The sequence below is a fragment of the Agelaius phoeniceus genome, chromosome 8 (assembly GCF_051311805.1).
Source record: "Agelaius phoeniceus isolate bAgePho1 chromosome 8, bAgePho1.hap1, whole genome shotgun sequence".
Taxonomy (NCBI): Eukaryota; Metazoa; Chordata; class Aves; order Passeriformes; family Icteridae; genus Agelaius; species Agelaius phoeniceus.
In genome coordinates this window covers 11,048,714-11,063,154 of record NC_135272.1, presented here as the reverse complement: position 1 = coordinate 11,063,154, position 14,441 = coordinate 11,048,714, and the positions used below count along the sequence as shown (strand labels likewise).

General features: G+C 43.4%; 1 protein-coding gene across 9 annotated transcripts in view; it reads left to right on the top strand.

Annotated features, from left to right (window-relative positions):
- RASAL2 (RAS protein activator like 2) overlaps nt 1–14,441 on the top strand; it is a 164,911-nt gene that overhangs the window by 97,600 nt on the left and 52,870 nt on the right. Inside the window, exon 1 of one of the 9 annotated variants that reach the window (XM_077182002.1) lies at nt 2,987–3,291. The exons of the other annotated variants lie outside the window; for them this stretch is intronic. Within the exon in view, the coding sequence (XP_077038117.1) occupies nt 3,279–3,291 (13 nt within the window). The 5' untranslated portion in view covers nt 2,987–3,278. Of the gene's footprint in view, nt 1–2,986; nt 3,292–14,441 lie in introns of those variants that run through there. 9 annotated transcript variants of the gene reach the window in all.

The window sequence follows — 14,441 nt, the reverse complement described above, 5'->3', positions numbered from 1 at the left end:
CAGCCTGGAGTTCCAGGAGCTTGGGTGTAATACAGAGCTGCTCTCTGTGCTGGCTTTGATGGAGCCAGTGCTCTCACAGTAGGAGTGGAGCCACAGCCCAAGTGTGTACTGGGGATTTTATTAACCTGCCACCCTTTGTCAGTGATCCCTCTTGAATGGCACAAGGGGAGGGAAGGATTAGAACTGTGATTTTTATCTGCAAAATGGACAAAAAACGTTTGAGCAGCTCAGCAGAGAGAGATAATTTACTTAAAGGAGAAATAATAAAGCCACAGAGGAAAATTGAACTCCTCTAAGAGGAAATTGGGCTATTGAACTCACTGGAGTTCATCAGGAACTCCTCCAGCAGGCACCTCTGTGCTGCAAGCTAATCCTGGAGTCCCAAAAGCAGCCTTGGAGCTGGAGAGGACTGTACACTCCAGCAGTGATTAGTGCCCATTAAGGTACAATTGGTGTCCAGTAAAGTGCTTTTGGCTACAAACTAATAATTCTTGATTTTGGAGGCTGCTTGATCTTGTGCATCACCCAGTGAAGGATTTTTCTGCTTTATTTTTTTGTCTCAGTTGAAACTGCAAATATTTCCTTGACCTTTCAGTAAGCTGGATGCAGTATAGGTGAGGATCTGACCACTGAAAACTCAGTCATCCCCCTTGTTCCTCCTCACCAATGGTCTTTTCCACTGCTCTGTGGCATGGACAAGCTAAAGCAGTAGCATAAAAGTCCTATTATTTGAACAGAAGTCATGTAATATTATCAGGGGTTTCTAATAATTTTTAGTCACTGTCACAGTCTTTTGGAAACAACTTTTATCCCTAGGCTTTACAAATTGCATTTTGAATTTCCGAATCTGGGTAGATTTCTAGAATAATTCCAAGTACTTGTAATAATCTGCCTTTTCCACCCCTAATTTGTTTATTTATTATTGCCCCATTCACTCTTTCTACCTAAGTCTTCAGCAGAGGCCTTTGCTTGAGTCAGACAGATTCTTCAGCATTTCAGAAATCTTTTTTTGGGGCCCATACAGCAAGTTGTAGAATTGACAAAAATAGCTATGAGGATGGAACCTTTCTGCATCACTAAAAATGGCTTCTTTGGGAGAAATAGGCAGATTATGGCCGTATTGCAGAGATTAATCTGAAGTTTTAACCATTCTGTTAGAACCCGACTTTAAAACAGAGGATTCCTAAATGATGGAAAAAGAAAAAAAGCAAAACATGGGAACAAATCCAAATCACGGATAAATAAATAAAAATAATAAAAAATTAAAAGTAAATATAATAATAATTGTGATAATAATGGTAATAAGAATGGTGGTAATGATAATGATAATTAAGATGAAGATGATAATAATAAAAACAAGAAGCCACGATTTGCCCAAAAAAGCACAAGAACCCTCTGTAGAGATGTACAGGCTAACTTTCATGTCCCAGTCCCTAATTTTTCTATTTTTTCCCTCGTGTATTGTGTGCTGTTGCTCCACCCTCTGGAGCGATGCTTTTCTGTGGTGCTGATGCCCAGCTCTAGAATGCAGATGCTGTGTAATTACTGAGCATTCCTGGCTCTCTGCCTTGGAGAGAGGAGATCATGGGCCCTTAGGAGCTGTTGCTGCCCTTCTACAAAGTCTGGCTCCACCTGGTCCCAAGTTTTCCCTGCTGCTTCCAGTAATTTGGCATTTCCAAGCAGCAGGTCAAACCAATTTGTCCCTTGGAGGGACTGTGTATTATGTTACTCTGTTATTTTGGGGGGAGAATGCCTTTTTTTTGGAGCAATGCCTTTTTTTTGGAGCTTCTCTTCTCTTCCAGTGTTACCCTTGATGCAGGATCCCTGGGTGTAATTTAGTGAATGGTTTTAGAGGGCAATGGAGCAGTAACAATTTTTTATTATTTATTTTGGAGTCAGTATTGTTTGAGCACACATTCAGTAAGTTTCTTTCCCAAGGGTTAGGCTTGCTTTTTTACACAGATTTTCCACCTGAGCCTTGACAGGAGGCAGGGTGACCAAAGCTGTTTCTTCCAGGGGAGACACTGAGGGTGTGGGAAATTGTTACCTGAGCCAATGTGCAGGAGCTGTTTTAAGTAACCCTGCAAGAAGAAAAGGTAGTGGAAAAAAAGGGGTGAATCAGAGGTATTGCAATCAAATGGCAAAATTAGAGAAAATTAGGAAAAAATTGAAGAAAATTAAAAATAAAGAGAACTCTTGCTCTTGACAACAGCAAAAGGCAGCCCCTCAGTTCTTGGTGAGTAATTTTTGTTTAGCAACAGGCTGAGCAACTTCACATTCTTCTTGTGTGTGTGTGTGTGCTCTGGTGCCCCTGGCTGGCAGGTGGGACCTGCTGGAGGGCAGACTTTAAAAATGGGCTTTTAAACATGACACTCTTTTGTCGGGGTGTCACAACGTGGTGGCAGCAGCAACCAAACTGTGTAGGGTTTGCTTCTGTGCCTTAAAGAGCTATAAATAAATGAAAATGCTATGCCTGCAAGTTCGGCTCTCGGCACTTCTAAAATTAAAAAAAAAAAAAAAGAACAGAGCTCAGGAAAAGGCAATTGGTATCAGACTGCACCGTTTCACTCCCAAAGCCACAGATCTTTGAATTTAAAGACAAAAATAAAAGGCAGTGCAGAAAACAAAGAGGGGGGAGGGAAGTTTATTGTTTGCCTAAGTGACTCTTGGGGCTTTTGTGCTGCTGTGTATTTCCTAAGTTGTAGAAGCATTTGAAGCGGGGAAACGTCTTCAAAGGAAGTGCAGTTTTTGGAGCAGATTCAGATACATTTCCTGGTCCAGCTCATGAGATGTTTTCATGTAAACCGGCTTCTTGCACTCTGGGCAGCGTCTGCAGTGAGCTATCACCCTCCTAAGTTTCCCTGTCGCTGATTTTAGCCTCGGAGCCAGCTGCTCGAAATCCCTGAGTTCTCTCAGCACCAGGCGCCTTTTCACAGGAGCGTCTCCTGCTGCCCACACCCCTCCCACCCCACCCCGAGTTCCTGCGCTGCCTCCTGGGGACGGGAGAATGGATCGTGTGCCCGTCCCGCCTGGGTCCTGCCGCCGCTTTTGGGGAGCAGCCGTGGGGCTGGCAGGGCAGGCGGCTCTCGGGGGGCGGCTCTGGGCCAGCCCGAGCCGGGCAGCTCCATAGGGAGCCTGGGCTGGGCTGGGCTGGGCTGGACCCCGGCTCCGGCTGCGCTGCGTTCCCGCCCGGCCGCGGGGAGCAGAGCGCGGAGCCTCCGCTGCCCCTGCTTGGCATCCTGGCAGGACCATGGTGGAGCTGACAGCATCCCCACAGAATGCAGGGCACAGGTGAGACAGATCCCTCCGGACACGGCCGGATCCCAGCCGCGATATTCCCAGCCGCGATATTCCCAGCCGCGATATTCCCAGCCGCGATATTCCAGCCGCGATATTCCCAGCCGCGATGTCCCTGCCCTCGATGTCCCTGCCTCGATGTCCCTGCCGCGATATCCCTGCCTCGATATCCCTGCCCTCGATATCCCTGCCCTCGATATCCCTGCCCGCGATATCCCTGCCGCGATATCCCTGCCTCGATATCCCTGCCGCGATTCCTACCGTGATTCCTGCCGCGATCGCAGCGGGGCGGGGTTGGCTGGAGGCACAGAGGTGTTCTGCTGGAGGTTTAAATGACTTGGCTCAAAGCGACTAGAAACTTGTCGGGGCTTTGTCCCTGTTGCATGGCTGTGCATTTTCTATTCATTTATGCATTTTCCTTTTATTCGTTGTTTCAGCTTGGTGCAAAGTTCTTTAAAGAGATACATTCCTTTAAAGAGATGTTTACATTGGTACTTTTCTGCTCACTGGTACGGAAATTAGGTGTTAGTATTAGAACAATGTGTAGATGCAAAGATGAAGAACAGGTTTTTGTAAACAGCTTAAAATCTAGTTTATTACCACTAAAATAATGAGGTTTATTTTTCTCCCTCTCACTGAAAGCCCTTGCCTTACCTAAGTCAGTACATTTTTAAATGACATTGGGCTTCTAGATAAGGCCAGACATCATCATTCAAGGGCACCCTGTGGGAACATTTGTCAGAGTTTACTTGTGGCCGGCATTATGTGATGTTTCCAGCATAGGAAGGATGTTGCCAACCTTGCTTCCTGTCCCCCAGAAAGTGATGGTAAATCAAGCAGTTCAGGGCATCCTACAGGTTGCACATAAAAAACAAGAAGATTTGGTTTCCTTTCAATATAAAGCACACTGCGTTAGCAATGCCACTTGCTTTTCCAGCAGCTTTTGTGCTAAAATGTATTAAGTGATAGCAAGCTAGAAAGCATTGAAGTTTCCTGCCTTTTGATATGGTTGAACACTTTCCAGTAGGTACAAAACCAATAAATGTTGTCTAAGGAACCAGGGAATGGAATCTCCTGAGTCAAATGTTTTCTACCTTGGAAACCTCCTTTAATAGGTGCTGATTACGACCTCCTCCTTAGTCATTTTCCTCCTCATCCATAGACAGGGTGAATACTAATTTACTAACTTGGAGAGACTGTTTTTGTTAGCCTGAACCAATGGGCTTGTTCTGCAGCTGCTTTTGAATTACATGATCAGAAAATGAAAACCTTCTGCCTCAGCTTTTTTTCAGACAAACATGCAATTCTTTGAAAAAGCAAACTTTTGGCAAACTGCTCAGAAAAGTTCAAGGCACCACAATGCCTATTCCTTCCAAATTTCATTTAAGTGATTTTTGGAGTAGTTACCATGAGGTTGCCTTTAGAATTTCCTGTCTTTTTGGGGCTCTTTCATACGATTAACATGTTAATAGGGTAGAGAATTAAAAGTACAATACTGGGGAGCTGTGGAAGGCAGATGTGAGCAGCAACTTACATTCCTGCAAATTCTTCGTGTTGTTGCCCAGCTTTATCTGATACTCTGTGGGTACTCTTTCTCTCTTTAAAATCTCCAGGGAGGGAAAAAAAGTGTAATTGCAATGAATACTTGAGGTGACTTGTGTCAGAAAGATCTGTCATGGCTCTTTACAGCTCATGGGAACAAATCAGCTTCATTTGTGCATGAGCAGGAGGAAGGGACATTCTGCTACCCTGAGCCTTATCTTGCCATTTTCTGATATCTGGGAGTCAGTGTAACGTGTAATATTGGAAGTCAAAGAATTTGGGGCTGCAGCAAATTACAGGGTGTGGATGGCATGTGTAAATGGCTCGTTGGCATCAAGAGACATTCATTCTCCAGCCTCTAGAGGTATGTACCTTGTCCAAGCTTTAATTCTCCACAAAGGGAGAGCTTCCTTTTATCTAGATTTCTTGCCTAATTGGCATCAGACAGCACAAATGTTTTTTAGGAGGGCTAATAATGGTGGGATTTGAAACTGGGCCAGTGGCAGAAGGGAGACCTAATGATCCCCTTCCATTTAATTTTCTTTAGCTATGGGTGACTGCTTCTGGTAAGGGAGAGGGAAATCTGCACAGGAAGTCAGCAAGCAAATAATGCAACTACAGGCAGAACTCATGGTTTCAGCACTATCACCTACACATGTGAAATTGTCTACAGGCTAGGAGTGTGTATTTAATGGGAAATGGATTTAATGGAAATGATGGTGAAACTGTCGTGGTGCATACACATGACTGTAAAAATTGGGTTACAGAGGAATGGCTGCTTCTCTGAGCAGGTGGTGGCAGCTAAGAATGGCTGTGGTGACTCTGTGTGGAACCACAGAATTATTAAGGTTGGGAATGATCTCCAAGATCATCAGCTCCAACCGTTAACCTGGCACCTCTGAGGCCACCACTAAACAATGTCCCTAAAGGCCACATGCACACATTTTTTAAACACTTCCAGGTGACTTCACCACTTCCCTGGGCAGCCTGTTCCAGTGCTGGACCACTGTTTCAGTGAAGAAATTGTTCCTGATGCCTTCTTGCCTAGCAGAACAGTGCTGATCCTTGGACTGTGGGTCTGCTGTGGTAAAGTGTGATATTGCATTTTTCTTCTCCTGCACCTGCAGTGTGCTGAGCAGGGAATTTAGGAGGGCAATGTTGTGATGTGAACACCTGCCAGAGAAATGAAACAGCTCTGCCAACATGTTTCCTTAGAGTCGAGTCTCTGGGCAACCTTCAAAAGTTGCCAACTCCCAAGCATTGAAAAATCAATGTCTGGCTTAAAAAGATGGGATTGAAACTATTTTTTTTCTATTTATTTATCCATTTTCCTAATTGTTTTGATTCATTTTGGAGTAGGCTTTAGCCAGATTCCCAAGCTCAGTCTCACTGAAACTGTTACAGACAGGTCCTTTCTCTAGAATAGATGTTGTAATTGTCTCCACATCTGTTTGGTTCCAGGGGTAATGGCTACAGAAAAATGCCAACTATACAAAAGAAAGCATAATTCTAATGCCAGCTTTCACAGCATTCATGCCCTTAAAGCATTCATGCCCTTAAAGCCCTGGCCCAGTATGTCCCAAGGTCACTCCAAAATGTCAGCTGTATTTTCTCCATACGGAGTGTCCAGGAGGAAGCTCTAAGATATTGCATCAGTCAGAAATTAATGTCATGTCCACAAGATGGAGGACTTGGTATGTCCTTGTAAAAATTCCTTCAACTCTGCAGTCTCTTCCCTTGCTGTGCTTCCTTCCTTCACCACCAAATCTGGTCTCTAATTTGGGAACAGATTAAAAATCCCCTCTGTATGCTGCCTTTCTTGCACTGATCTCCAGTGTTTGCAGGGCCTTGGGCTTTGCCAGTTGCTGTATTTTGGTGCTCAGGCAGAGATTAACCAAGTCTTCCTATAAACACAGGTGGAACTGAGTGGTGAGAGGCAGGGAGACCATGATTCATGGGCAGGGGTAGAGAATCATGTTGCTGGTCACAGTCACTCCTTCTCTGGAATGCTCCTGCTTTTCTGCTGCCTGGGAAGTGCTGTTTTTTACCTGGTAAGTGCCAGCCACGTGCTTTGGGGCTACTGCACACTGAGAGCTTTTTGGTGGTGGTTTTATGTCTCCTTATGTGGTGTTAAAAATGCAGGTAACTTCTTTTTTAGTCTGTGCCAGTCATGGAGAGTTCAGCTCCCACCTGATGGTGTTGGCAAAGCTGTGGTTTCTTAATGCATAAAGGGAGCAAGCAGTGACCTGAGGGTGGAGTAAAGCTCCCTGCTGGCAGGGCACCCTCAACCCTGCTCTGCAGGAATTGCTGGTATTTAGGTTGTGCTGAAAGCAACAAGTTGGACTCGTTGTGGGAGTGCTCTGTGAGGCTGTTACCTGGAGCCAAACCTTGGAGGAAGAGGGTAAATAATGCTTCAGTTGATTGGGCAGTTCCTGTGTGATCTGGCCAGAAGCTTAAGTGTCATGGTCAGTAGATCATCACATTGGTCATGGTTAATGGCATCCCACAGCACTTGGAAGCCATCTGTGTGGGTGTCAGCCATTCTGATGGAATCAGAATGGTGCAGACTGAATGATAAGATACTTATTTCTCTCTCATATTTAGTTCTCTTCCATGTGAACTGTTTTTGTCAAAACTCTAGTTCTGTTATTCAATGAGGTCATAGAAGGACTCCAAACCAACCACCACCCAAACCCCAGCCCTCACTAACTTGTTCTTTCATTTGTTTGCTTGTTGGAGATGTCATCCAAATGAGTCTAAATAAGAAAAATCTATCCTGGGTGTTTCCCAGCTCTGCTTGAGCCTCTATGCCCAAGGAAAAACAGTAGGTCAGGAAATAATAGTAGAGACCAACATGAATGGTGGCAGCATGCCAACAAAACTGCCTTAATCAATTATTTTCACAAAATACAGCACTTGTGAAGACAAGAATTGTGCAAACTATGTGGCCTGCAAGGTGAGCAAGAAAAATTCCTGGGAAAAATGACATCTTGTGAATGCCAGCATCAGAAATGAAGCACCCTTTACATTCTGCTCATTAAATATATATAGCTGGGTGTATTCATACTTTAATACAAGATTTCTGTTGACATGAGGCATATGGTTCACAGTCTGGAAAGGCACTCCAGAGTGGATGGCTCTGTAAATAACATCTTGGCCCTAATTTGGAATTAAATTAGCTTAATATTTTTTGAGTGGTCATTAATAGGTACTTAGAAACTTGCAGTCCTGCTAGAAGTGTAACTTAGCTGAATCCCTTGGCTATTCTGAGGATACCAAGGAAGTTGGCTTGAGTACAAAAATGTAATTAAGTTGGTGTGGAAGTGGGAAAAAATACCCCATGGTTGTTCATCAGTGAAGTTCTGAAAATCCAACAGTTGTGCCCAGCTGAATTACCTGTATTGTTATATACCACAGAAGTTCAAGGTTTGTTGTTTTTCTCACCTTCATTTTGAGCCTTTCTGTCCCTATTTATCTTTCCAGGCTGTCAGCAGGCACAGCTTTCACTGCCCCTGGATTCCTCTGTGCTCCAGAAATTGTTATTTAGGAAATTCTTTTTTTCTGCCTCCCTCCTGAGTAACCACTGGTTAAAGTCTCTGATCCCAGCTGGGCTGGGAAGGCTGGTGGTGCTCACTCTGGAAGGGAGGAGAACAATTACCCAGCTAAGTGACAATATTACATCAGTGTGCAGAGGTTGTCATCTGCAGCTGGCTAAGAGCTGTTGAGAGTAAGTGTAGAGATCAGTGACTGTGCTAAAATCACTTCATTAAGCAATCTGAAAGGATAAAACACTGGGATATAATGTGTATGTGTGGGCTGGCACTTCATCAGCAGGGTTTCACTTTCCACAATAAATGAACTGGCTTGAAGAGAGGCTTGAGTGTCCATCCATATTTTTTTTTTTTTTCTGATTAAAAAGGGCTTTCTGTATGCTTTGCCATGCTCCATTGGGGCTGCCCACATCTTGTCATGTCTGACATAAATCTGCTATTGATTTACACTGCAACAGAGTTATTCTGCTGGTAGCTTGTTCACAGGATCCTGTCACAGCACTCACTACACACTGCTTTTGCTCAGGTAGCTTAAGCCAAAAAAGTTACCCATGTTCCAAAATAACTGAATACTCCCATCATGATTTCCTAATACAGATTGAGTTACTCAGCCTTGTCCACTGGGATCCTGTTGAACTAGATCACAGCTTGGTTAGGAGGCTGTTATATTGTAATGCTGCTCCTCAAAGCAAAATTACTTTCATTATAGATAGGCACTTAAAATGATTTAATGAAGGAAACGGAGCCTTGTGCATATAGAATTGACATTTTTAGGTGTCTGGGAAACTTATTTTCAAGCCAGCTGCTTATTCCATGCTGTGGCACTGAGAATAGGACTGGAAAGTTAGTACTGCTTTGCATTTTTGTGGGGCAAAGTGCTCAGATAACTCTGTTATTTATAATAACTGTTATTTCCTGATGGACAGGTATGAAGGTGAGTAGTTTTGCCTGACACATGCCATTGTTCCAGGGGTTGGAGAAACAAACACTCATTGTTTCTTATTCCCTCCTAAATTATCTGTAAGACATTTTATTAAGAATGGTTTGGGTGTACAATATCTAACATATATTGCTGTGAGGACATCATCTCCTGCCTAAAGCAATATCCATCAGTCAGTCTGTCAGCACCTGTCCCTAGTGCATGTAAGACCCATTTTTCCTCCCCTTGAAAATGCCTATGCAGAGAACATTAATACATTATGATTTATAATCCCACACTGACTATGTGCTTACAAAGCATCTGCATCACAAGTCATCTTTGCTCTATTATTTGCATATATTATGAATTCTCATTTACTAAAAATTCCTGTAGAAAACTCTGAGACTCATGCTTCTGGGTAGTTTCACTGATCAAGAAAGCTAATTTTTAAATTCACAGGATGGCAAAGCTGCTTAGCTTCAGAGGTTTCAGACTCATAACTTCAGGACAGTGACATTTGTGACAACTGCAGAGTTCAGTCAGTGGCTGTAATGCAGGAATTACCAGGGAGGGATGTAGAAAAGTTTTAAATGATTGGTTTTTGCAAGATGCTCCAAAGCAGAAGGGCTTGGTTTAATTTCCAGGCTTGAGAATTCATCTGCTTTTAGAACTCAGGGGTGAGGGAGATAAACCCAAACACTTTGAACAGGTTTTCTCATGTTCTCACCTGCTACTCTGTACAGCTACTGGTGCTAATTTTGGAAAGCATTCTCTCAAATGGATATTAACTGCTTCTTGTCCCTGCTTTTTGATTAGTTTTTTTGTTTTGGTATTTTTTTTAATTACTACTTTGCTTCCCACCTCTCTATATTTTCATATTTTCCATACTTCTGCTCTGGTCAATAGAGCCATTTGTATCTGGATTTGCATTGGTTCAACAAACTCCCAGTGTAGGTAGGTCCCACAGCATGAAAATAAGTTAGTCATGTTTTGAATAGTCTTCTCATGCTGATTTGCATTTTATCTTACAATCTGGCTGTCCTGGAAAATTTGGACAAGACTTTTTTTATGGTTTTTGGGAAGCTTTAGAGCACAAGATCTCCTTTAAGACAAATTGAAGAAGCTATTCCCAATAAAACTTCTCCTGTGAGCAGCACCTCCTGCAGCTGTGGAGCTGTGTCTCTGGCTTTCTTGCACAGCAAAGGTTTAAAAATCAAAATCAATGCTCCAGAGGAGTCTGAAGATATATTTGAAGGGATTGTTTGAAACTAGGTATTCAAAGGATGTAAGCAGTGAGGACACTTCTGATCCCAGTGTTTGATAATGGTCTGTCAAAGCACACAAACCTCAGCCAGAGCCCATGGCTGGGAGATGAGGCTTGATAAATTCAGTCTTGGAACTAAGGAGCAATTTGCTAAGCAGAGTGGAGTTAACCATTGGAACAGCTTACAGGGGATCAGACAGGCTCTTTGTGTCTTTGTGAGGGTGCTGACAACCGGGGGTCCTTTTCTCTGGAACCAGCTCTTTGTTCAGAGATAATTCAGTGAATGGATGAAGTCACTGGGGGAGGTTCTAAAGGTGTTTCAAGTCAGGTTAGATGGATCTGGTGTCTCTTCTACATCTTTTCTATCACTTCAAATTCCCAGGACTTCTAGGGGGACTGTGTTCATGACTTACTCTCTTACAAGGACTTTTTAATTCTTGCTTTTGTTCTGATGTCTGTCTCCACCTCCTGACAGTCCCTTGCAGGCAGGTGACTGTTGTATTGCACTGCATGTTACTGTGACCTGTTAAACCACACAGAAGTAAGATAAATAATAGGGATGTATTTATGCAGGGTTTCCCCAGGAATGTTAATTCCCAGGAAAATCTGCTTATCAAAAACTTCACTGTCCTTTCAGTTCCTAGTTGCATCCTCCTGGCTGAAGTCTTTGCCAGTTCTAGCTACATTTTTAACAAAGTTCTTTTTATCTTCCCATATTTTAAAATACTCCAATAAGCCAGTTTTTATTTGATATGCAATATATTTTCCCTGCTATCATGAACATTTTAAAATATTGGAAGGGATTAATAAAGCTAAATTATTACTCAAGATGAGGCAGCCAGGGAGGAAAACAGGATCTGTATGTGATTTGTACTCCTAGAAAGGATACAAAATTGGTGAGTGTTCATGGGAAATCAATACTCATACCTCTGTTTTCTCTAGAACCTTTTATTTATAGAGATGGTAGTTAATATTGCAAGTTTTTAAAGAAAGACACCCAGGTGATTGTGAGTACAGTATTCGATTAGGGAACTAAAAGAAAGGAGTTGAAATTTTCATTTCATATGACCAACAAGGTAGACCAAAATAACTATCTAATCCTTTCTCTAAAAGTTATTTAATTCCATTCTTATTGCAAGTAGATTTACATCATCAGTTTGCACAGTCTTAAAGAAAAGGTTTTACTTGTGGAAGGTGGACAAAATGTGATCCTCCCACACACAGAGGCAAATTTGTTGGAACAGTTAATTTAAAAAATAATAAATCAGCTCTTTTAGCATAGGTGGGAAATCTATCTATCACAGGATTTTATATGATGTAGGGAATGTTTCTGGGTTTCCATCCCAGCCATGGGACACAGATGCACTTGTTCAGCAGGAACAGAAGGACAGCTCTGCTCAGTCTGGCATGCTGCTGGGGTACCTGGCTCCTGAGCTGCCTGTCCCATGTTCCCTCATTAACTGGGAATTCTGTAGAGCATCTGCCCTGCTTGGCAGGTGTTTTATGAAAATATCTGTCCTGCACAAACAATACTTGCTACAGTTTGTCTTAGTAATTGGAATTTTCCTCCCTGCTGGGACTTGATAGCTCTCTTTTTTTTTTTTTCCAATTCATTTGTTGGTTGGTATCTCATTTTTTGCTTTGCTGATCTAATGGCTTTTTGGTGTAGCTTGGGTTTTAGTCAGTGGTCAGCAAATATCCTTATTTGTAATAGGGACTGGCAAGTGTATGAATTATTTAAAATAAAGACAGGTTCAGAAACCGGTGAGCAAAAGGCAGCTGTCTCTTTAAAGAGTGCAGTTTGATCAGAGCATCAGCCCCATCCCCTGAGGACAAAGGCAATTTTGATTTGTGGGGCCCAGGAGTCCCTCACTTACCAGGATTCGTCACTGCTCGTGCATGTGTAAACCTGCAAAACGCTCTTTTGTGTGGAATAAATCTTACACTGTAAATCCTGCACCATTAAATGTGACCCTTCATAAAGCCACAGCAACGAGGCTTCACTGCAGAGCAAGCTCGTTGTCCGTGCAGGGCAGAGTTATTTCCCATTTAGCTTGTTTTGTTTGTTTGTTTGTTTTTTAGATAAATAACCACCCGTTGGTGCTGCTGGCTTGGTTTTAATTTTTTTAGATAAATAACCACCTATCAGTGCTGCTGGCTTGGTTTTAATTTTTTTAGATAAATAACACCCATCAGTGCTGCTGGCTTCTTTGAGCCCTCAAGATTGCTGCTGTGTCCTTACCTGTGTCTGTGGCAGTGGGGGCTGAATCCAGCAGGGCTGTGGCTGTGCTCGGTGCTGAGGAAGAGGAGGGATTCCCCCTGTCCTGGTGCTGAGGAAGAGGAGCAGTTCCCTGTCCGTGCTGCTGTTGGCAGCCAGCAGCAGATTCCATTATTGCCGATCAATGCCGCCGCCATGCAGGAGGAGGGGAGAGGGAGGGGTGGGAGCTTCCTATTCACACATTGATCAACCTGCCATTGCATGAACAAATTCATTGCAAGGAAGGCTGGGATGCTGGGATAATAGCTGGAGCAGGAAGGGGCTTGTAAACAGGGGAATGCGGGCTCGTTAGTAGAGGGGAGGGGATTTAAATTGCCTCTGAGCTTGCTGGGTTGTGTTTTTTTTTTTTTTCTTCCTAGCATAAAGCACAATACCTGAGCCTTCAAACAAAGCCAACACTGTGAGGAGTGGTAGGGCTACATTGCACTTAGCTGATGAGCTATTGTGCTGACTTATTTGAGCTTCTTCAGCACTGATGTGTTTCTACTTTTTACTTAAGTTGATTCTGTCATAACCTGCTGCCTCTTCTGGATTTTGAGACCTCGGTGTCCCCTGCTTCCCCTTTTTTGCCTTCTCTCTGTTCCTGCTTGGACTGAAACCTGACACAAAGGGACAAGTCCAAGTCCCAGTTGCTGCTCCCACCCATGCCTGCCGTGGCAGAGGTAGGGTTGAGAGAACAGGGCAGGATCACACTCCCATGTTTGCCAGTGTAGGCTGTAACTGGAGTGCTGGAATCCCAAGACCATCAGCTCCTCCCCATCCTTCCTACCCTGCTTCGTTCCCTTACTGTGTTCTGTATGGAAAAGTTTTCTGGCTGGAGAATAAGTCTGCTTTCCCCTGGGCATGTGGCTGAATGGCTGGATAGCAGCACGGAAGATGAGAAAAGCCTTCTCTCGTTCCTTGGTACGGTAGGGTACAAACTGCATTTTTGGGGTTTTAACACTTTACTGGGAAACTTCACCACTTTTGTGCTTAATTTCTTGGGTCTTTCAGTTACCTGACCTTATTTCTTTTTAAGAGCTTCTAAGTGGTGTGCAGTTTTAATTAAACTTGGTTACAGCCTGTTTGAAATAGTTACAAACACACTGGGCAAGGGGTACCTTGTAAATAAATGGGCATGTGCCCTGCAGCCAATGAACTAAACTGGACTAAGCAATGTTATTTACTGCTCTGGTTTTCTTCTCTGTGCCTTTTGACAAGCTGATCACTGGGCTCAGTCCACTTCCTCTCATTTCTGTCAGCTTGCCTGACTTCTGAACTGTGTGATGGTAGCAAGATAAATCAGGGGAGACTGCTCAAAGTTTTTCTTCTTAGGAGAAATGTGCAGATGCATTTAGAATAAAAATTCCCAAGTGGTGTCTTAACTCTGGGACCACGTTTAGGGTTCAGTGGCACCTCTTGGATGTCTGCAGTACATTGTGTCTTTTCCTGTGTCCGTAACAATAATTCCTACTGCTCAGAGGCAAAATCCTGCCACAGAGCAAGAAGTGCTGAGGCTTGGAGCAGCTTTCTGGGCCATGGAGAGGAGCAGGCAGGAGCTGTTGAGCTTTGGTGTGTTCAGGAGCCAGTGAGGCTGTCCCAAAGGATTGC